Genomic DNA, 23,596 nt, shown 5'->3' on the forward strand with positions numbered 1-23,596 from the left:
CTGTCCCTATGATATTAAAAAAAAATAGATATCAGAGTAGGTCGATTTAAAAAAATCGATATTTTGACTGCTCACCTTTAGTGAGATCATTCCCACACTCCATCATCACAGCAGCCACATTTACCTTTTTCATTATGATTTATGGAATTTAATCATGAAATGGCATTAGGCCAATTTCCTAACAGACTTTGCACCTCGTTTCTCTATACTATTTCTCTGCCTCTCCCTATGGTTCTCTCAATACCCTCAAAAAGGTTTATGTGGAGCTTGGACTCCGCAGGAGACCAGAGGCCTCTGATTTCCGCCTCTCTCATGTGGCCGCTAGGAGGGACGCATCTGTCACCACTGTAAGCTCCGGTTGGGGAAGGGAGAGGGATCTGCTGTCGACCTAATGCCGTCTGTGAGCCACCACTGCAACTGTTGTGCAGTGCCCTCAGAAATCTGGATGTGATTGGACAGGTTCCCGTGATGCTGCGGCCACTGGAACTTCAGGTCCCACTGCAGAGACCGCATATACCATCTGGCATAATTGATCAGCAGGATGCAGGAGACCATGAGGCCCAGTAGCCTTAGGGTCACTCTGACCAAAACCCAGGATAAGGGCTCAAAGATTAGAATCAGAGCCTGAATATCCAGGACTCGCTGTTCAGGAGGAGAGACTCGAAACTGTGCCGTGTCCAGAACCGCTCCGATGAAGAGGAGCTTCTGAGAGGGAATCAGGTGCGACTTCGGCACACTGATGGAGATCTCCAGCACATGCAGGAGGTCGGCCATAGTCTGGAGGTGGGAGAAGACTGTCTGGTGCGAGTCTGCCTTCAACAACCAGTCGTCGACATAGGGGAAGAATGAAACCCTTGATCTGCGCAGATGAGCTGCGACCCTGCCATCACTTTCGTGAACACCCGAAGGGCCCATGTAAGGCCAAAGGGGAGCACAGTAAACTTAAAATGCTCGTGGCCTACCGTGAACTGCAGGTAACGCCGGAGGGCCCGCAGGACTGGGATGTGGAAGTAAGCATCCTGCAAGTCAAGCGCTACCATCCAGTTTTTTGGGTAGAGAGCAGACAAGACCTGAGCCAAAGTGAGCCTCTTGAACTTCTCTTTACGGAGGAAGCGATTTACGTTCTGGAGATCTAAGATAGGACGCCGGCCCTTGTACTTCTTTGGCACCAGAAAGTAGTGGGAATAGCAACCACGACCTACTTCTGGTGTCGGAACGTGCTCAATGGCCCCCTTGGCCAAGAGGGCCACAACTTTCCACCAAAGAAGTAGCAAGCGATCCCCCGACATGCGATGGTATTGAGGTGGCATGGCTGGATGGGTAGTCTTGAAGGGGAGGGAGTAGCCCCTTTGAACTATTTATAAAACCCACTTGTCCGATGTGATGGTGCGCCAGTGGGGGAGGTGATGGCGAAGCCTGCCACCAACTGGCGTCTGATGGGCCTGAAAGTTCCGACTAGGAAGGTTTAGAGTCAGTCGTGGCCGGGGTGGAGGTGGACTGACACGCCCGCTGGCCCCTTGGTCCGCCACGGCAGAAACCGCGTCCGCAGTCGTGTTGGGGTAGTTGCTGCCAGGCCTGTGGCTCTGTTGCGAACACTGCAAGGTGCTCCTTCCTTTGCCACGAAATGAGCGAAAAGCAGCCTGAGGAGGAGGGCGGGCTGAGGAGTGCTGAAAGGACTTGGTTAAAGCCTGTGAGTCCTTAAACCACTACAATGTGTGGTGTTTAAAGCGCATGTCCAGAAGTGTGTTTTGGACATCCCCAGAGAATCCAGTGGTCCTCAACCAGGCATAGCGTCGAACCACCACCGCCGTTGCCATCGATCTGCCCAGTAAGTTGGTGGTGTCTAGGCCACAACGAATCATGAACTTAGCAGCGGCTCTCCCCTCTGCAACAGTCTGGGAGAAAGCTGTCTGGGCCTCCTCCGGACACTGAGGCAGCACTTGTGCCACCATATCCCACAGAGAGTGGGAATAACGGCCCAACAGGCATGCAGTGTTCACAGACCGCAGCTCAGAACTGGTAGAAGAAAGAATCATCTGTCCGAACTGATCCAGATTCTTGGATTCCTTATCCGGGGGTGTGGAAGGGAAGGCAGTCGGGAAGCAGAGGCTTGGACAACCAAGCTCTCAGAGGTAGGGTGTTGGGAGAGGAAAATTGAGTCACCCGGATTCAGGCGATGGGCCACGTTCCTAACCACAGGAGCCCATGTGGTGGGCCTGGACCAAGTGCCCAAAAGAACATCAGAAAGTGCTTTGTTGAAGGGAAGCAGCGGCTCAGCAGAAGTAGCTGCTGGCTGAAGCACTTACGTCAGGTGGTTAGTCCTGACAGCCACAGTAGGGAGCACGAGGTGTAGGGCCTCTGCTGCTCTACACAACACCACGGCATAACTAGCACCCTCCTTCGTACCCACGGTAGGAGGAGACAGCAAGGCAAGGTCTGGTGTGGTATCCAGACAACTTGCATTCCCCCAACTCCTCTGCCCAGGCCTGTTCAGACTCGCAAGCAGCTGCAAGAGAGTCCTCAGATCCCTCCCAGGCCTCCCCTTCCTCCTGAGGCTGGTGTACGGGCCAAAAGTAAGGAGTAGGGACATTAGGATAGAAATCATCGAGCTGCGTCAATAATGGCATCGAGCGGCGCCGGACCGACTCCGTGTCCACTACAGGGCTGAAACCAGGGCAGACGTCGTCCCGAGGAGCGGGCGACGTCGGAAGTGGTGCCGGAGGGGGTCGACGTCGGTGGAAGTGTTACAAGGTCAACCGGCGTCAACCGGGATCCAGGCATGGATCCAAGGGGGTCTCGCGGCGCCGGGTCTGACGGCGACACCAGGGCTTGAGCCACTGGCGGTTAAGGCAAGGAACCCCCACTCGGGCGGCACCCGACGGCCCAAAGAGGCGAGTCATAGTCGATAGGAATTCCTGTATCTGGGCCGGAATCGCCGACGAACCCAGAAAGGGCGGGTAGGTCGGCGGCGACTCCATAGGCTCTGTCGGAGCCGCAGGGAAGGCAATACCCGCAACCTCAGTCACATCGCATGACCGGCGAGGGGAAGTCAGAGAACAATGTTGTTTCTACAACTTCTTGTGCTTCGCCTTACCTGACATCGAGTGCGAAGACTTTGATCCCGAAGACCGATGGTGATGACTCAGAGCACGGTCCCTCGACCTCCCTCGGTAACGGAACCTCGAACGGCGCGGAGCCAACTGTCGGGATTCCAGCAACTTTCGGCACCACTCCCGCAAAGTTTTCGGCGCCATGGCCCGGCAGACGGGGCACAAGTGGTCAAGTGCACGGCACGCCGGCTGAAGCTATTATAACTGTGATTCCAAAAGAAGGGAAAGACCCGTCTTCACCAAAAAGTTACAGGCCAATTTCGCTAATTAACTTAGATCGTAAAATCTACGCTATGATCCTCGCGAAACGTATACAGAAATTTTTGCCCAAGCTAATTCATCTGTCTCAAGTAGGTTTTTTAAAAAACAGGCTCTCCAGCGATAACACGCGCATCCTAGCCCATATTCTGGAGAAAGCAAACTTTTTCGACTCCTCAACAGCTGCAATAACTTTAGATGCCGAAAAGGCCTTTGATAAAGTAGACTGGTCTTACTAAAAGCGGCACTACATACATTTAAATTAGGTGAGGCTTTCATCCGTATGGTGATGACACTTTAAACCAACCCCACTGCCAGGGTCAGAGCTAGTGGCTACCTCTCAACCTCATTTAATTTAGAACAAGGCACGAGACAAGGCTGTCCCCTCTCTCCGTCCCTATTCCTGCTTGCTATTGAGCCCTTCCTCTTTCACCTCAGACACAATGACAATATCAAGGGGATAGATTTCGGGGAGTGTACGGTTAAAATAACGGCCTATGCTGACGATGTCCTGGTGTTATCTGAAAACGCTGAGACTGCTGTACCAGCCTAAATGTCGTCAATAGCGGACTTCTCCATTGTGTCTGGCTACAAATTAACCCCGTCGGTGCTCATGACGAGCTCAGCTCGTCCTGAGGCACAGTGCTCATGTCCTCATGACGAGCTGGACTCGTAATGACCACACCCATTTCCATTATGGTCCAGCACAGCGGGGGAATAAGTCAAGCAGCCAAGGTGTTAAACAAAGATAAAATGTAGGTGAAACTCTTAAACAAAGTAGGTAACAGACACATCATGGGCGACTCTGGACGACTCTGGCAAACGAAATGCTTTTTCGTTCAAGTATTTAGGACTGGAATTTGAGAAGGACCTAATCCACACATAAAAAACTAATGAAACCTCCCTATACAAAAAAACATCCAACTTGTTAGACTGTTGGTCCCCAAAATAGTTATCATGGTGGGGCAGGGCGGAAACTCAGAAAAATGATGATTACACCGCTGATTAACTACCTTGTGTGCATGCTGCCAATGTTGCTTTTGAATGATTTTCTGAAAAAGGTCTATTAACGTTTTAAGCAGTTTAAGAAGAAAGGGACCCCTATATACTAATAATGCACTTGCTATACATAGGGAAACGTAATTCATTTGAGAACGGTCTATAGCCAAGTGAAAGAGATTGAGAATTCAAAACTATATATATATACAAAAAACCACAAATGAAAGGTGTAAAATATCACCTAACAGTATGAAGACTCACCACCCAATTAATACATCAACTATTCATTTTATTATTCATAACAAGTATATATATTTTATCTTTTTATAAAATGTTCATGTCTTTTTTTTAGACTTTTGTTCTTATAAAGCTGATTTGCAATTCATATACAAAGACTATTAAAATCACATAACAAGCAACCAATTTGCATTAGACAAGGCAGATGATGGAGGCAATGCGGTAGGGTAGTTTACTACGCGCGTTTCGGCTAGGTAGCCTTCCTCAGGTGACCGTCTTTTGCAAGAAAAGAGTTTTAGTCCAGGCCGTACAACGAATTAAAGAGAACGTATAAAGGTCGCCAGTCATTAAAACGCTACCTGGGAGTGGGGGAGAACAGGTGTGGTAATCAATGCCACAACGTCACGTGCTGATAATGGTGATTCCTCAAAAAATGGGCTTTTTGTGTATAGCATATATGCAGCCACAAGAGAGGATATGGGCGTGAGACTTGATGAAAGGGATAACGATAGTGGTTCCTCAGAATGGGCTCTGTGTATATTGCGTATGTGCACAAACCGATGGTTATATGGGCGCAAAACTTGATATGAGGAATAACAATATGGATGGTTGTGCAATAGAGAGAGGTAGGATCTTCTAATCTAAATGTGGCGGCTGACGGAAATCCGAGAGCTGGAATTATGTTGACACTTCATAATTAGTTTTCTTAGATATGAATGGTAGTCTCGGAATACGGCTCTCGCTGAGAGCAGGACACCATAAGAATGTCGATGTATGGTGGGTGGTTGGCTACAAACAGCTTATAAACGTTTTAATACATTCTTGTGGCAGGGTAGGAAAACTAGAATCTCACTAAATAAACTTCAGATACCCAAAGAAAAAGGTGGTATAGGCCTCCCGAACTTTAGAAATTACCAGACCGCTTACTTATGTAAACAAGGGTTTAATTGGTTTTTAACTCATGCGGACTATACCCCTGTTTGGGTAGATATAGAAAACGCGATCTGCAATAACATGCCTCTCCCCGCCCTCCTAACGGCGGACGTCTCTGCTCTCCCGCACTCCAGATACATCCTACTCAACACCAAAAGAGCTTTACTGAGTTTAGAACGGGTGACCAAGGCCAAAATCAAAATTAATAAATCTAACTTAGCCTCCCTATGGTACAACCCAAGTCTAAAAATAGATGGCAGGTCTCTTTATTGGGACCACTGGTCTAAAAAGAGGATAAACCTAATCAAAGATCTATTCACATACACTTTGCCTTTACCCTTCACCGAGCTACAATTGACGCACGGGCCTTAACCCCTGGATTTCTATAAATTTCTAAACTCAAGTCGCTCATTTTCTCACAATCTATCACAGCACACGACCCCTCCATTGCGGGGAAGCTTGCTCAGCATGTGGAAGCCGAACACATTGTCTCCAAAATATGTAAACTCCTCTCTCCTAACTCATGAACATCACATAGAAAATGTGAGACTGCATGGGAAAATTAGGTGAATTCAGCTCTGATTCAATTTGACTGGGAGAAAATTCATTTGACCCCTTTCGCAAACAGAATTTCGCCTATACTCTCATAAACCAAGATAATGTTAATAAACAGAGTACACTAGACCCCTGAAAAAAAATTTAAACTTAAGCTCAATGATAGTTCCACCTGTTGAAATTGAAAATCTGACGTGGGCCATCTGGCACACATGCTCTTCTATTGCCCTGCCCTACAAACATTTTGGGACAAGATCTACAACTACATACACAGTGCCTTTCATTATCGACCTCCAAAAGATTGTTCTAACATTATACTAGGTGCCATTGATCCTCAACTTGTTCAGGCCCTGGATTGACATCTTATGGATCTCATGCTTACTCTGGCCTGTAAGGTCATTCTAAACAAATGGAATAATGCTAGTGAAGTTGCCTTTAAAACATGGCAGGAATGGTTGTTCTCTCTGAGAGGTGCAAAGAAGGAGTCTCTCCAAAACTCCCCATGGCGTAAATCACATAGGAAACTTTGTAGCTCCCTCGATTCCTCGTACACATTCTATAACCCCCATAAAACCACAAATCCTGCTCCTAGGAGATCTCTTACCCTTTATAACTGGAATGTTGCCTTGTTTCCTAATATTGTACATACTGGCTGTTCTGACAATTAGAGCTAGAAGACTTAGCCCTTCTGATGTAGTCCCAAGTAGCACTAGAGCATTTTTCGATCATTATTGACATCATACACTTTGTTGCTATTCCTTTATTGCTTTGTCATTTTGTTATTTTGTTAATTCGTTACTTCGTTATTTTACTTTTATTCGGTTCAGCATTATCCCTAAATAATGATGTATTCTCGTCCTCCTGTTTTTTCTTTATTGGGATATGTGATATGTGTTTCTTTTCCTTTGTTTGTCTTTGTTATTCGCAATAAAAATGATTTGAATATAAAAAAAGAAAAGACACAATCGGTGTGGGTCCGTCACTGACATCATACGGTGAGTCCTCACAAGACTTAAAACCGGGCATCCTAACTGCACCGTAGGAGTAGAAGACCCGATGAAAGAATTGAGACAAAAAGTCAGTCAAAAATTGACTTGAGGTTCCTGCTCTTCCCGGATCTGCGCTTGATGGCGCGGAAAAAGAAAGGATAGAACTGACATCAGCGCGCGTGGGCGGCGTCTAAGTAGCACCCGTGGCGTCATCTCGGCAACCAAGACGTCAGCGATGGACGCATAGCCGCCCGATGCCACCTACCGACACGCAGGAGTACTGCTAACAAAAACTTTCTGGATCCAGTGTTATGCCAGGTGGCAATTCTAAGGTAAGGAATCTATCACTAAGTGTTTCTTTCAGATATGCAATATTTGAAGAGTTATTCAAAATACAATATCAACTGAGATATTAGTGTATACCATTTTGGTAATTTCCTCATATCTTTCAGTAGATAAGAGCTGTATGATATGCACTTCACTTCCTTGGACTACATATCAATTGGAAATATAAGTAGAAACACAAAAGGATAACTACAAAGTAAACGGCATGATACATCCTTGTATTAATATCCGATACTATTCAATGTGTTACCAGTCTTTTTTGGACAATGCTTATACAAAAACAAACCTAGTCTTTTTAATTGTTCAATCAAATATCCATCAGAAATATATACAAAGCTAAGCACTACTATCCAATGACATTCAAAAATGCAAATGAAGATTACTATAAAAGCTCACCTCCAGCTGAAACTTCAGATGATGTCTCATACTTTCAAAGAGAAAGAAGCATGCACGAAGAGAAGCTGCATATAAATTAAATCTCTCAACATTCAGAAGCTGTGGAAGAAAATATAAATACGTTATAGCAAAATCATCTCTTATACAGTGAAATCTTCTAGTAAAGATATAACATGTGCAGTACACTAGAATTGCAATAGCATATTTGTATAACTCACACTAGAAAGTGATGGGAATCTTGGGGATATCCTTATAAGCATATGTTCTATTCTACTTCCCCACTTGCCCGAGGTCATCTCCCACAGCCGCGTGGCCTGCCTGCTAGCAGCCACCAACCAAAGGCCCCCTGCCATAGGCTAACATTGGGCCTACTCACTCTGCACCCGGCTGCCCCTGTGCCTCTGAGGTTGTAAAATCTGTCCCTACCTGAACCTCGGAGACCCGAGTCTTCCCCAGAACCTTACCTCTGCCAGTCAAGTACTTACCTGAAAGCCGATAACTTACATTTTCTCCATAGGGTAACATAGGCTGGTTTTCACTTGGAAATTCTTCTAAGTGTCGAGTTTTGAAAGGTTGAAATATTCACCAAAAATCATCAGATAAACCAAAATACTCACCTGTTACCAGGAGAGATCCCAGTGCTGGATCTTTGTGCCCAGCACTGACCACACAAATTCATTACAACTGTGATTATCTGATAACCTGATTTTTCCCCATAGGACAACATTGCCTGGTTTTTGCCAGAAATGTTTCTGTCGATATTTGAAACATACAAATATTCCTTAAAAATCGCCCGTGTAACAAAAACGATTTCTTTAAACTGTTTACAGGAAATGCACAAGGGCTGAATCCAGGATCCAGCCCTGAGTAAGAAAAACAAATGCAAAGTAATTGATATTGCATTTTACTTAAAATTCTCATTGAGCTCAATGTTATTATTGTGTTAAGTTCATGTTGCATATTGCAACAACTGTTTCTATTGCATCTAAAATCTGTTGCTCATTGAAAGTATTCAATTGCAACATCTCATTTTGAGCACATATCTTTATATTTACTTGTGGTTCTAAAATAAAACAATAATATATTTTTATATACAAAACAATTGGCCTTGAGTTCAGTTCTTGAGTGTGTGAGACCATTTGCTGACTGAGTGTGTACAACAAATGCTTTACACGGTCCTCTGATATTGCCTTACTGCTCGACCAAGCTACCACTTTAGAGAGAAAGGTTATATCTAAATTTAACCTCTGGCAAACCTCTGAGGACTGTGGACTCTGTGTACACTGTAGCTTACTTTGGTGTAGTATATACAGAGCCACTTTCTTACACAACCCATTCGGAGACAGTCTATTTTTTAACAGCCCGACCTTTCTTTCCACCCACATAGCCAACGAATAAATGATCATCTAACCGGAAGTCTTTGGACTGATCAAGATAAAAAGACAAGGCACTTTTTGGGTCATGACGGTGGAGTCTCTCCTCCTCCTTGGAGACTGTTTAGGTGTACTTGTAAAAATGGTTCTTCTATGGTTAATGACTATGACTGAGTGATGTGATAGCAATGAGGAAAGCTAGTTTCTAAGTGAGAAACTGTGTTCACATTTAAGTAAAAGCTTGAATGGTGGACCCATTAGCCTGGTAAGGACAATATTAAGATTCCACGCAGGGGCCGGTGGAAGTATTGGAGGAATAACTCTTTTGAGTCCTTTCATGGAAGCTTTTAATAGGAGGCACTCTGAAAAGGGATAGGTGCTGTCTGTTTTTAAGCTAAGCAGCTATTGTAGCGAGATGTAAGCGTATAGACGTATACACTACATTTGAACGTTATAAAAGTAGTAGATAACAAATGATATTTTGAGAAGAAGCATCTAGTGGATTATCACAATAAATAACAAACCGCTCCATTTTGCTGCATAACAAGCTCTTGTAGTAGGTCTTCTAGCCTCTTTATTAATATCCATACAGTCTGGTGGGAGAATTAGATTTATTTTTTATTTTTTTATTTTAGGAGTTTTCTCTAGCGTTGGCCAGACCCGAGGTTATCAGAGCGCTTCACAACAAGTTATGTATAAGTCAAATACAGAATCAACAAGTAAACAAACACACAAAGATAAGCGTTCAGATAGTCCACAGGTGAAGTGGGCTGAGGTGTGACGCTGAGGGGTAGGGTTCAGGGGATCGGAGGTCCTCGCTGAGGTAGAACGGTCAGGGAGAGTTCTTGCTGACTCGGCAAAGTATTATCCTGCGAGATTCCCATAGCAGTGTAGACCCCATGAAATGGGGAGGATATAGGGGATGAGGTTGGTTGCAGGTGTGGGCGGTCTGAAGGTTGACATGATTAGAGCTTGAGAATTACGTAATTGGGTTCGGGAAGGCACGGTTGTGGTAGAGGTCTTTTAGGCGGCTTTTAAACTTTCAGAAGGAGGGAATCGTTCTGATGTCCACGGGGATGGCGTTCCAGATTTGTGGAGCATTCCCTGCAAAGGAGCGGTTACCGTTTTCTGTTTGCGTGTTTTCAGGGGGATGAGAAGGAGGGAGTTTGAGCTTCTGAGAATTCTAGATTGGCCGGCTTTCTTGAGTTTCGAGGCTAGGTATCGAATATGCTACTTACCAGTGTGCATCTGTTCTTGGCGTGTAGGGCTGCTAACATTCATATCTGTGCATAGATCGCCACCTAGTGTTGGGATCCGGATGATTGCACATTGTTGTCCTGGAAGAGTCTTCGAAGTATCACGAGATAGGTGGCTCCTCCGCTGGACTACAGTGCGCATGGGCATCGCCTCCATCCCCAGATTGTTTTTAGCCATTGTGGCCAAGATGGAGTGAAACTCAGTGAATGATGACCATGCTATAAGCATATGTGAATACTGCAGCTGCTACAGGCGCCGGGGAGGAGGGCGGGCGATATGAATGTCAGCAGCCCTACATGCCAAGAACAGATGCATACTGATAAGTAGCATATTCGGTTCGAGGCATGTGGGCTGCTGAATTCATATCTGTGCATAGAATACAAAACAGTCCCGCCATTAGCGGCGGCCGCCCGTGCCAGCTGCAGCAGTTTGGAAAAGTGTTTTGAGAACAGCCTGCCCTACAGCTGCCTGCTGTTTGGAGTGCACATCAACACAGTAATGCTTAGTAAATGTGTATGTGGTAGCGAACATGCTACTTACCAGTATGCATCTGTTCTTGGCATGTAGGGCTGCTGACATTCATATCTGTGCATAGATCGCCGCCTAGTGTTGGGTCCGGATGATTGCACATTGTTGTCCTGGAAGAGTCTTCGAAGTATCACGAGATAGGTGGCTCCTCCCCTGGACTACAGTGCGCATGGGCATCGACTCCATCCCCAGATTGTTTTTAGCCATTGTGGCCAAGATGGAGTGAAACTCAGTGAATGATGACCATGCTATAAGCATATGTGAATACTGCAGCTGCTACAGGCGCCGGGGAGGAGGGCGGGCGATATGAATGTCAGCAGCCCTACATGCCAAGAACAGATGCATACTGATAAGTAGCATATTCGGTTCGAGGCATGTGGGCTGCTGAATTCATATCTGTGCATAGAATACAAAACAGTCCCGCCATTAGCGGCGGCCGCCCGTGCCAGCTGCAGCAGTTTGGAAAAGTGTTTTGAGAACAGCCTGCCCTACAGCTGCCTGCTGTTTGGAGTGCACATCAACACAGTAATGCTTAGTAAATGTGTGTGTGGTAGACCATGTGGCTGCTCTACATATGTCTTCCAAAGGAATGTTTCCAAGGAATGCCATAGAGGCCCCTAACTTCCTGGTGGAGTGGGATCTTGGCGGAATGGTAAGAGTGCGTTTTGCTTTTAAATAGCAGATCTGGATACATTTAACGATCCACCTAGCAATACCAGCCTTGGAAATAGGGTTACCTTTGTCGTGCGGTGCAAAGGCAACAAAGAGTTGCTTAGTTTTCCTAAAATCCTTGGTCCTATCAATGTAATACATTAGGGCCCGTTTAACGTCAAGGGTATGGAGCATCCGCTCCGCCAGTGACTCAGGATTTTGAAAGAAAACAGGCAATTTGATTGTTTGGTTGATGTGAAACTGAGACACAACCTTGGGTAGAAACTTAGGGTTAGTGCGGAGCACCACCCTGTTGGAATGTATTTGAATAAATGGCTCTTGTATTGTGAGGGCCTGCAATTCACTAACCCTCCGTAGCGATGCAATTGCTATGAGGAAAGCCATTTTCCATGTCAAGAACTGAATCTCGAAGGAATGCAGTGGTTCAAAGGGAGGACCCATCAGTCGGGTGAGAATCACATTGAGGTTCCACTCAGGAGCTGGCGGAGTCCGCGGAGGAATGGCTCGTTTGAGTCCTTCCAGAAAGGCCTTAATGGCAGGCACCTTGAAGAGCGAGAGGTGCTGCCTATTCTGGAGATAAGCGGCCATCGCAGATAGATGTATGCGAATGGAAGCATAGGCCAGATTACACTTGTACAGATGGAAAAGGTAACAGATGATATTTTGAATCGAAGCATCTAGCGGGTATATGTTGTGGTCTGCACAATAAATGACAAACCGCTTCCATTTCGCCGCATAGCATGCTCTGGTGGTGGGCTTCCTTGCCTCCCGATTGATGTCCATACAGTCAGAAGGTAAGTGCAGGTAGCCAAACTCTAAGACTTCAGGAGCCAGATCGCCAGGTTGAGCTGTTGCGGATCTGGGTGCTTAATGTCGCCATGGCTCAGCGTCAGAAGGCTGGGAGTGAGATGTAGCCTTTGATGCGGTACCACGGACAGTTCTAGAAACGTGGTGTACCATGGTTGGCGAGCCCACGTTGGAGCAACCAGGATGAGAGTCATCGAGTGCTGCCTGAGCTTGCGTGCCACCAGCGGTATCAGAGGTGCCGGGGGAAAAGCGTACGCAAATCTGCCTGACCAGTTCATCCATATCGCATTGTCCTGCGATTGTGGGTGTGGGAACCTGGCGGCAAAGCTTTGGCATTTTGCGTTCTCCTTTGTGGCGAACAGGTCTATCTCTGGATGACCCCACATTTGGAAGTACGGCTGGAGTAATGATGGATGTATCTCCCACTCGTGCATCTGGTGGCTGTGCCTGCTGAGCAGGTCCGCCATCTGATAGTCCTTGCCCGGGAGATGCTCTGCCATGAGGAAGATGTTCCTCTGAATGGCCAACTTCCACATGCTCTGAGCCAGATGAGACAACTGTGGAGAGTGTGTCCCTCCCTGCTTCTGAATGTAGTACATTGCTGTCATGTTGTCCGTCCGGATCAACACGACCTTGTTGCACAGATGTACCTTGAAAGCTTTTAATGCCATGAAGATTGCCATCAGTTCTAGAACATTGATGTGCATCTTCCCCTGTTGTTGCGTCCATAGTCCCTGCACAGTGTATTGGAGTACATGCGCTCCCCAGCCTTGGAGAGAAGCGTCCGTCGTCAGGATAATCTGTGGCACAGGCTCCTGGAACGGTCAGCCTTTGCAAAGGTTTCGTGGATTCCACCAATGCAGAGAGTTGTATGCCCGACCGCTCACCAACACTAGGTCTTTCAACTGGTTGTGAGCCTGAGTCCACTGACGTGCCAAGCACTCCTGAAGCGGACGCATATGTAGTCTCGCGTGCGGGACAATGGAGATGCAGGAGGCCATCATGCCTATCAACTGCATGAACACTCTTGCTGGAAGCGAGTGCTGAGGTCTGAATTTTTGGATCAGCGATTGAATGCTGCTGACTCTCACTGAATTCGGCTGTGCTGTGGCCGCCAGAGTGTCTATGGTCGCACCCAGATACTGTCGTATGTGGGCAGACTGGAGGTGGGATTTTTGGTAATTCAGTAAGAATCCCAGATCGTGCAGGAGGTGAATGGTGTGGGACACGTGGTCGGCACATTGCTGGGCCGACTTCGCTTGGATGAGCCAGTCGTCCAGGTAGGGGTAGACGTGTATGTTTTGACGTCTCAGATGTGCCGCCACCGTCGCCAGGCACTTTGTGAACACCCTGGGTGCTGTGGTGACCCCAAAAGGCAAAACCCTGAATTGGTAGTGCTGGTTTTGGATGGTGAACAGGAGGTATTTTCGGTGTGAAGGATGCAGTGGAATGTGAAAGTAAGCATCCTTTAGGTCCAAAATTGCGAGAAAGTCCCCCTGTTGGAGCAGCGGGAGCACTTGCTGCAGTGTAAGCATGTGGAAGTGCTCCGACAAGATGTAGAAGTTGAGGGGCCTGAGATCCAGGATGGGCCTGAGGGACCCGTCCTTCTTTGGAATTAAGAAGTACAGGGAGTAAACTCCTGTGCCTCTTTCCTGCATGGGCACGAGCTCTATTGCCCCTTTTTGCAGCATGCCGTTGACCTCCTGCTGCAATAAGTGCAAGTGCTCGCCTGACATAGGACGGTGCCTTGGGGGTATGTTGGGGGGAGTGGATGTTAACTCCAGACAATAACCAAATTGGATAAGCTGTCTGACCCACCTGTCCGTGGTGATGGACTTCCACACGGGCAGGAACTGTTGGAGCCCCCCCCCCGACCGGTGTTTTGTGGTCGGGGGCAGTGGCAATGCGTCACTGTTTGTTGGCGGTAGAGGACCTGGAGCTGTTGTTGCCACGTCCTCTGCCTTTGGCGCTGTTGCCGCGGTATCCACCTCGACTCTTGTTGGCATAAGTAGTCTGGATGTTGCTTTTGTAGAACTGCGGAAACTGAGAAAGCTGACCCCTGGAGGCGCCTCTGGTATTGGAGCGACGAAAAGGACCCACCCTGAAATTGCTGGGACTGCAAGGCACCCATGGATTTTGCAGTGTCAGTGTCCTTTTTAATTTTTTCCAGGGTAGTGTCAACCTCTGGGCCAAACAGGTGATCTGGGTTGACTGTTTGGTTCAAGATGGTGGTCTGTATGTCTGGCTTGAAACCAGAGATTCTTAGCCAGGCATGTCTGCGGAGCATAACGCTGGTGTTAATGGCACGCGCAGCGGTGTCAGCCGCGTCCAGAGCGCACTTTATGGAAGCGTTGGAAATGAGCTTCCCCTCCTGGATTAGCATCTCAGCCCCTTCCTTATATTGATCAGGCAGGTGTTGCAGAAGGGTCTCTAGGGTATCGTAGTGCGCCCTGTCATAAAGCGCCAGGAGCGCTTGTGTAATTGAGATGCGCCATATGTTAGCTGCCTGCGCTGCTACCCTCTTTCCTGAAGCTTCAAAGACCTTGGACTCTTTGTCTGGGGGAGGAGCATCACCCGTAGCCTGAGAATTGTCCCTCTTCCGGGCATTCGAGACAACCAGGGAGTCCAGAGGCAACTGTCCTTTAAGATAAGTTGGATCAATAGGCGCCGCCTTGTACTTCTTGTCAATCCTTGGGTTGATGACTCTCGCCCTGGTTGGTTCTTTGAAGATCTCAGCAGCATGCTGTGAGAAGTTGGCCCGATATGCAACGTTCGCTATTCTAGCGACCGCTATGTATCGTTCCAACGACCCTTATGGTGTTTGGTTGTAAGTCAACCTATAGACCAGCTATCCTAGTAGCGTGGATACGAGCAGTCTAAGGCTAAAGACTCGAGAGGGCGCGTTAAGCCAGCTGTTTACCACACATGTACCCCTTGAACACCCAGTGAAAGGACACCACACAAGTGTTATGAAAATAAACAGTATATTTATTAAGAATCACAACAGCCCTGTACTCTTTATGAGGACAGGGTACTAAGCACAAACCAAATCTCTTTAGCAAATACTTCAAGTGCACAATTAAAACAAGTGTCCGAGGACACGGAAAGATTAAGGTCTCGGGCGGACCCGATAAGGCAAGTCGGAAGCGAGGGACTCAGGACCCTAGAGTAAGGAGGCTATGCAGGCACCGAAATGCCGAGTTACCTAGCCACGAGGGCTGCGGCTGCACAAGTCTTACAGGCGTCGGGGTCTTCGCTGACGAGCCAGGAGCTGGAAGAAAAGGAGTTGCTGGCCGGCGACCAGTGCTGAATAGTTCGTAGAGATCCAAGCCTGGATCGGAGATTGATGAAACCTGAAAGCAGAGGGGACCAAGTTCGTACTACTATCCAGTAGTCAGAGGGTACCAGGAAGGCACCGGTTGGCCGTCACCTCGACCAGGTGAGTGGGCGACGCTAGGCTCTGCAGTCTCACGGACCAGGAGGCGTTGTCGGCGACCACGGCGGAGGTGCGAGCTGTCCCACGAAGGATGATGCTGTCGGCGTCGCTGGGCCCAGGATGGGGCAACAAGCCTTGGCAGATCTCAGGGCCACGTGGTGGGCCTAAGATGGCGTCTTGAGTGGACCAGGAGGGTCCGGGGTGCTTCTCGCAAAGATGGAAGCAAGGGCCAGTCTGGAGCAACCAGACCAGCAGTGATGATTCTCGGATGTCGTCACAGAAGGGCACAAGCCAGCGGCTAGTGACCAGACAACGTGCTGAGCAGCGAGCAGAAGGGCCCCACGCAGATCGTGGAGATGCTGGGAGACTGCACTTCGGTGCTGGAGCGGCTCAGGGTCGGGGCTTCTCGGACCCCAGAGCACTCACCAGAGAGTTACCTCGATGGTCGTGCTGGCTTTAAGAGCGTGCAGGTTCTGATGATGGCCGGTCCCTCGAGGTCTCGTCGCACCCACAGATCACAGCTGAGCTGATGACGTGGGTAGAGGTCAGAGGTGCCAGGGAAGCCGGTTCTCGTCGAGCTGGGCCGTCGGATTCCTTGAGGAAGGACTTACAGCAAACCGCAGAGTTCTTAGTTGGTGCCCGCTGATGCAGGGTGACTACTCCTTAGTCACAAGGGAGAAATCTTGAGAAGAGTCTTGAATGTCCTTTCGTAGAAAGTAGTTCTTGAATCAAAGATGATCTAATCTGGAAGGGTCCCCGCTCCGGTCTTTATTCTAAAGAAAGGGGTGGGTACATGACTAGGTCCTGCCCTAAGGGTGGGACCAGGAAGGGGGGTAGTTACACCCCTCTCCCCTGCCGGACTTTCCCCAGGCCAGGGCTGTCGCCCCTGGAACTGGTTCTAACCGGCAGATGCGTAGTGAGCACCGGGGTGCCACTCCGCAGTCACCTTCTCGCCAAAGCCCTACCTACCCAGAATACACAAACCCTGTCTGGGACGGTGCGAACACCGCCCTCGACAGGAAACCCTTTGTCCAAGTGCTCCTCGCTGGAAGGACTCCCAGCAGCAGGATGTCAGACTCGTGTCTGTGGTGGCAGCATCCATTTTGTGGAGCTGAGGCTTCAGTTAACTTTAACCGGGGTTCACAGTTACGTACATGTCGTGTCCCTCTAGAAGGGTGGGATGCTAACCTCATCGCCAGAATTGGTGAGAGGGCAGCACCCCGATTCGTATGACACCTTACTCGACATGCCTTGATAACGCGACACCGGAGTTACCGATATGGTACGCGTTATCATGGAACAGCTATTGGGTCTTGATTCCGCAAGCTGCAACCGGGCTCGGCTCGGGCCTGAACCTAGCTCACACGAGCCCACGCACTCTGCCTTCAGGATCGTTAAGGCCTGCCATAGGAGTGACTGATAGGAACTCGGGTGTCCATTGTATGGTTAGATATAGAGCTACTATACCTAAAGCGAAGGGTGGTTACACGTCTTCGCCCCAGCTGTCGTGCAGCCAGTTGTGTCAAATTTAGGAGGCCAGCCAGGGGTGGCATAATACATGCTGCAGCCCCTGGCGGCCCTGGGTACACCTATGCCCTGAGTTACAGGGTCTGATAAGGTGGCCCGGTACCAATTGGAAATGTACCTATGGTACATGGAATCCATTTTAAAGAGAGAGCAGTAGGCCTGGGGTCCTGATTGGCAGGGTCCCAGGTCGACTATGTCCAAAACCAGCTAAAACACAGGGCAAAAAGTTGGGGGCAACCATAGTCAGGATGTACCTTCCTACACATGCTTCAAAACGCCTTTCAGCATTGGCAGAGTTTTTACAGTCTTTTCAGCCACAGAAAAGGTGTCAAAGAGAAAATCTACGTCCACAGGATGTGCATGCAGCTTGACATTGTGATTGGCTGCTGCCCGCTCAATGAGGGCATAGAAAGCGGCAGAATCCTCAGTAGGCGAAGTTTTAGCAGAGAAAAGCTGAGGGTCTTGTCCTGACTGTGGATCCCCGGAGTCACCACCTGCAGACCAGGGCTCTGTTACCTCCTCTGGGTCTGTGTAGACCGGATAGCTATATTCATATTCGTCATCGCCCTCACCAACGTCCACATCAGAGTAAGTGGGCGAGACCTCGTGAGCTGGTGGTGAAATGGGTTCCACCAAGGCTCGGGTACCAGCAGAGTCCATTTTCCTCTTTAGGGGAATCTTGTAAGACTCCAATTGGGGTTCTGGCGTGATTTTCCTCTTCAGAAGGAAAAGCCTGCCTGTTTCGGCGTCGATGAAATGCTCCTGACGCTCCTCCTCTGAGAGTTGTCGAGGCCGTGGGCCATGGACCACCAACGAAGCCTTCGGCGTCGAAGATACCTTCTCGGGCACGCCGGCCCCCGGCTTAGCAGCGAAAGCCTTCGGCGCCGTCTTAGGCGGCAAGTTGAAGAGGATCGGCGTGGACGCCTTTGCCGGAGACTTGGCAGGCGGAGGGTCCTTCGGCTCGACCGCCGCGGCGCCTTCCCTTATGTGTTGCAGGGACTCCGTGACCTTTTTCGTGAACGCGGCAGATGGACGTGCCGGTTCGACTGAGTCCCTCGAGGACGGCTTTGGAGCGGAGTCCTTCAAAGGTACTTTCGGAGTCAACACACTTGGCGCAGCCCCCTTGGCCCTGTCGTGTGGAAGCGGGGCAGAGAGGACTTTCGGGTCATCGGTCCGCTTCTTCGGGTCTCCAAGAGACTTTTTGGGGTCGTCGACAGCTTTGGTATGTTCGACTCGACCCTTGCTGGCGTCGATAGCTTTCGGCGCCGATGCGCCCGGGTCTAACCCTTTCACCTTAGTCTTCGACGCAGTAGCCTTCGGGTCTGCCATCTTGATTTGGACGCATTTTTCCTGAATTTTGGCCAAGAAGGGAAGATTGGAGACCGGTCAGAAGTTATTCAGGTCGTTTGAGTCTAGGCATGGTTTTTAGGGAGCTGTTTATGATTTCGCACCAGAGTGGGGCAAGGGCGAGTTTCAGATCTTTGGCCAATTGGGATGGTATAGGGTCCAAGTGGTGGGATGAGGGTTTGGATGTGGCGATTAATTAGAGAATCTCAGTTTCCGTGACAGGGTCGAAGGCGGACCAGGTAATAGGGGGTCGCCCGCTGGAGGCGGTTTAAATTTTTGTGAGGTTGTTGCCTGGAGGATGTGGGTTGATGTCAAGGGAAAGTTCGATCTTGCCGATTTTGTCTTTACAAAAAGTTGGCGAAGTTAGTTGGCGAAGTTATCAAATAAGGCTTTAGAGGACTGGACGAGGGAATTTGACGGTTTGGACGTTCGTTTTTTAATGATGTCAAATAGTTCTCTTGGTCTGTTTTTTTCCTTATCAAGCACAGTACAGAAAAAGTTGTTTTTTTCAATGTTGATATGATTTTTGTACTTTCTTCTTACTGATTTGAGCGTTTTGCAGTGGCTAGAGGAGGGGTTCTTTCTCCAGAGCCATTCTGAGGCTCTGAGTTGTCTTCTTTCCTCGTTGATGTCCTTGTTGAACCATGCATGTTCTTGAGGGGATGCTCCTGTTGTCTAAGATGGAGGACATTGTTGTGTTGTAGTGTGCTGTGAGTTCTGCAGTAGAGAGGCCGTCCGGGGAGATGGGTAGGGGGGAGGAGGATATTTGTTCTTCTAAGTCGGCAGTGTTGATCTGCGTTAGGTTCCTAGACCACGTAGGAGGGTCTCTGGTGGGCTCTGGAGGGCTGACTGCGATAGGTTCTAGACCACGTAGGAGGGTCGACACATGATCGGTTGCGATAGGTGGAATAGGATTAGGTGATGATCCGACCAGTCGATTGGAAGGATGTGGTCTATAGTGACTGTGTCTTGTTGGGCAATGATGGCATCCAGGATTGCCCCTTTGTTGGAGGTTTCTTTTGAGCAGTGCTGGGTAAGCTTGTTAGAGTGTAATAGGTCATTCAATGCTTGTACTGGAACACTATTCTCATAATTCCAGTGGAGATTGAGGTCGGCTAAAATTATGTTGTTAATGCTTCCGAGGGAGCACTGGGCTATCAGGTCTGGCAGGTGCTCTGTGAACGAGGTGGTGGTGGATGGTACAGGAGGTTACAATGGAGTACAGTGTTGTTGGCGGTACTGATTAGGCATTCAAAGGAGTTTTGGTTAATGGACTATTTCAGAAATCGATATGTTGTTGTGGATAATTGCCAAACCACCGCCTATTTGGTCCTTTCTATCTTTGTTGATGATAGAGAAGCCCGGGGGTACAAGCATATCCAGAATAGGAGGTTAACAGTCGTTTAGCCAGGTTTCGGTGATGGAGGCTATTTCTATGTCATGATTGAGTATGGTTTCTGCCAGCTCTGTGGCATGCTTCAATGCCGATCTGCAGTTAATAAGCAGGCAGTTCGTTTTGGATCTTTCTACTTTAGGTTTAATAGGGATGTTGATGAGGAAGGCTGGTAGTCTAGGGGATTACGGGAGTGTTTGATCGCTTCTGAAGCCAGTGATTACCTGGATTGTACATTGCTCGCCGCAAGGGGAGGTGTATGATGAGGCCAGCTCGAGCGCTTTCTCCGGGGACATGGCTTCTGCGGTTCTCCTTGATCTTGTGGCATGGTGCGGGGAGGGACGGGGTACCTGGCTAGGGGGCGGGGGCTTTGTATGCCTAGGGCGTGTGGGATGAAGAACGGTGGGAGAGGGGTGGGAGTTTAGGGGGGTTGTGAAGCATCAAGAGGTTAGATAGGATGAGATTCAGTCCTTGTATTATAAAGGCGACTTGATTTTCGATACGGACGAGATGGCAGTCCGTCTCATCTTGAGGGGGGGGGGGGGATTCGGTGTTGCTTCTGGATGGGGTCACTGCGGCCTGTTGGTGCGTTGCTGGAGATGTGTTGTCTTTTGGAGTTTATTACGTTACCGGATAGGGTACTGGAGTAGGTCGTATGGTGAGGGGGATTAGGGTGTGGTGGTCTTTTAGAGTTGGAGAAGGGTCGAGACTGGGGGTTGGGAGCCGCGGAGGATGTATTGCGCTCGTCTGGAGCAGGTAGGGTGATGTTAGGCTTAGTATGGTGTGGGGGATCAGGGTGTGGTAGTCGTTTGGTCTTGAAGAAGGGTCAAGGCTGGGGGATGGGATGCACGGGGGAAGTATTGCGATCGTCTGGGGTGGATAGGGAGATGTTAAGCCTAGGGGGAAGATCTGACGGAAGGTCTATGCCAGGGGGCGAGGCCAAGTCCTTGGAGCTGCAGGGAGTGGGTATGGTTTGGGGTTGAGCGTGGGTGGCTGAGGAAGCGGGGGTGACCTGGAGCTGCAGGGAGAGGGGAGGGTTTGGGGAGGGAGGGTTTGGGGTTGAGCATAGGTGGCTGAGGATGCAGGGGGTGAACTGGGCAAGGGGGATGGTTGCCGGGTTAGGAGGGGGGCGTAGGGGAGGGGGGTGATGCGAGGATGGCGTTGGAGTGAAGAGAGGGGAAGAGGAGATCAAAGGTCTCAAGATTGTCGTTGTTGGCTTGGATCAAGACGGTGCAGTTGGAGTAGATGGTCACAGAGGTGGTCCCGTGGCGACGCAGGGGATTAGGGAGGTAGAATGAGTTTACAGCTCTGGGTCGTGTTGGTGGTTTTCGGGATTTGGCATTTTGCTCTCAAGGTAGAGATCCAAAAGCCGGGTCTAGCTGTAAGAAAGTTGAGGTCCATTTTCACTTGACCTTTCACAGCAGAGTGATAAATGACAGCGAAGAGTGATTCTGGGAATTGCCTGATCAGTTTGTGTTTGAGGGCTTTTTTAGATTTAGGTGCGAGTTTGGAGTGGAGGGACATCGAGAAGGAGTTTGGACCATGTTGCCTAATGTAGGGTGAGGAGAGGGGGTTAGGGGGGATTGTCGTGAGTGAAGACATTATGGTTGGGTGTCAGTGAGGATGATAACTTTATGGGGGTTCTTCTACTAACCTAGTAGACGAGGCGGGAGTGCTTCCCAGCGGGTTTAAGGGATACCGATATTTCTCTAACTAAGTTGGAGGGAATTGAGACGTGATCTAGGAGAACAAGGGGAGATAGGCAAAGGGGGAGCTTTGGGTCCGCTTACGTCTGCGGGTGAGACATGATCTAGGAGATCGGGGGGAGAAGGGGAATGGGGGATCTTGGGTATGGTTAGAGTCTGCAGGTGAGACGCGATCTAGGAGACCATGGGAAAATAGGGAATGAGAGATCTTAGGTCCACTAGAGGCTGCAGGGGAGTGGGTTAAAGGTGATGGCCAGTACAAATAGGGGTCAAGCTGTGCTTCCCCCCTAAACAGCGGTTCGTTAGTGGGGCTGCAAATGCTCTGAGGGGAGAGAGTTAACTGGGTCAGATGGTAGCTATGACGAGGGTCTGCGGTCTCTCCGCAGACAATGAGTAGTCACTGTGAAAAACGCTCTTTACGTAACCAATTCGGGACAGGAGGAGAGAGCCTTGGCGAAGGGAGGAGGTCCGGTTCACTCTGAAAGCATCTAGTAGAGGGACCCAGGGGCAAGAGGTTGTCACCCTGTTTTATTTCAGGGAGTGACTCACGTGCACCTCCTTCAGTTTAGCAGCCGTTGATCCCTTGCGTAGGCTTCAGGGTGCCCACCGAGTGTTTGTCGTCTAGAGTTTCATGGGGAGTTGTCTCGATTGGCCGCCATTTTGAGATCAGGCAGATCGGGGGGTTTGAATAGGGTGCTCACGGACTGCCATGTATCTTGGAGAGATGTCCGGGGCAGGAGACCGTCTGGGGTCTTGTTGCCAGGCGATGTTCCTCTGAGGTTTGTTCAGAGTGCCCCTCGTGAGCATCCAGCTGAGTGTCACGTCTACTTGTCTGTAAGATTCCGCCATTTTGAGGACAGAAGGGAAGAGAGGATCCGGCCAGGGGTTCGTTTTTTGATTGTGGCCTTATCAGTGGAAGGCCAGAAGGCGGGAGACAGAGCCCGGGTTCGTGCCAGGGCGTTGCCCCCACCCAAAGCTCACTTCAGGCTGCCCCCGAGTCTAGTTGACTCTAAATTTCCGCCATTTTGAAGCCAGGCAGGACGGGGAATCCGGGCAGGCGCTCTTGTTTCTGTTGAGGCCTTTTCAGTGTAAGGCCAGAGGCTGGAGATAGAGCCGGGGTTCGAGCCAGGGAGTTGCCCCCCCCCCCCCTGCTATGACTAATGGTGCCATATTGCAAGATTGAGAGGTTTGGGATTTGTATCTCTAATTTCTCCATGGCTCTGTGTGAGGAGACTAGATGTGAGATGTAGTTTTTGATGAGGAACTATTGATAGTTCTAATGTGGTAGTGAACCAAGGTTGGTGAGCCCAAGTGGGAGCTACTAGGATTAGTGTGAGTGATGTTTGCCTGAGCTTCTGAACCACTAGTGGAGTGAGTGGGAGAGGCGGAAAAACGTTACGGTCCGATAGCCCTTACCGTATCCTTGTGTGTGTGGTGCTCCTGTTTGTGCGGTGCTGGTGTGCCATATTCTCCTTGTTGGTCTGCTTCGTGGGTGTGGGCCGGTTTTCCTTTTCCTTTCTCCCCCGCAAGGGAAGTGCTGACTTTGCCTTTTCCTGCGCAGCCGCGTTGGGAGTAGGAGACGAGATGGGGCGTATTTAATGCCCTCCCCTGTTCCTTCTCGCTTGGGTTTGCTTCCGGCTCCTTGCCCAGGAAGGAGTTGGCCTTGGCTTTCTTGCGCCCCGTTGAAGATCGAAGTGCTCGCTGTCTTGGAGGAGTTCTTGCTTGTGT

General features: G+C 49.2%; 1 protein-coding gene across 6 annotated transcripts in view; it reads right to left on the minus strand.

The window, feature by feature from the left end:
• The window catches only part of GBF1 (golgi brefeldin A resistant guanine nucleotide exchange factor 1), a 2,509,897-nt gene that overhangs the window by 1,688,934 nt on the left and 797,367 nt on the right, over positions 1 to 23,596 (minus strand). For all 6 annotated transcript variants that reach the window (XM_086922141.1, XM_086922138.1, XM_086922142.1 and 3 more), the window contains exon 13: positions 7,823 to 7,921. In XM_086922141.1, coding sequence (XP_086778267.1) covers positions 7,823 to 7,921 — 99 coding nt within the window. The remainder of the gene's footprint in view (positions 1 to 7,822; positions 7,922 to 23,596) is intronic.

This window comes from Lissotriton vulgaris, chromosome 5, assembly GCF_964263255.1.
Source record: "Lissotriton vulgaris chromosome 5, aLisVul1.2, whole genome shotgun sequence".
Lineage (NCBI taxonomy): Eukaryota > Metazoa > Chordata > Amphibia > Caudata > Salamandridae > Lissotriton > Lissotriton vulgaris.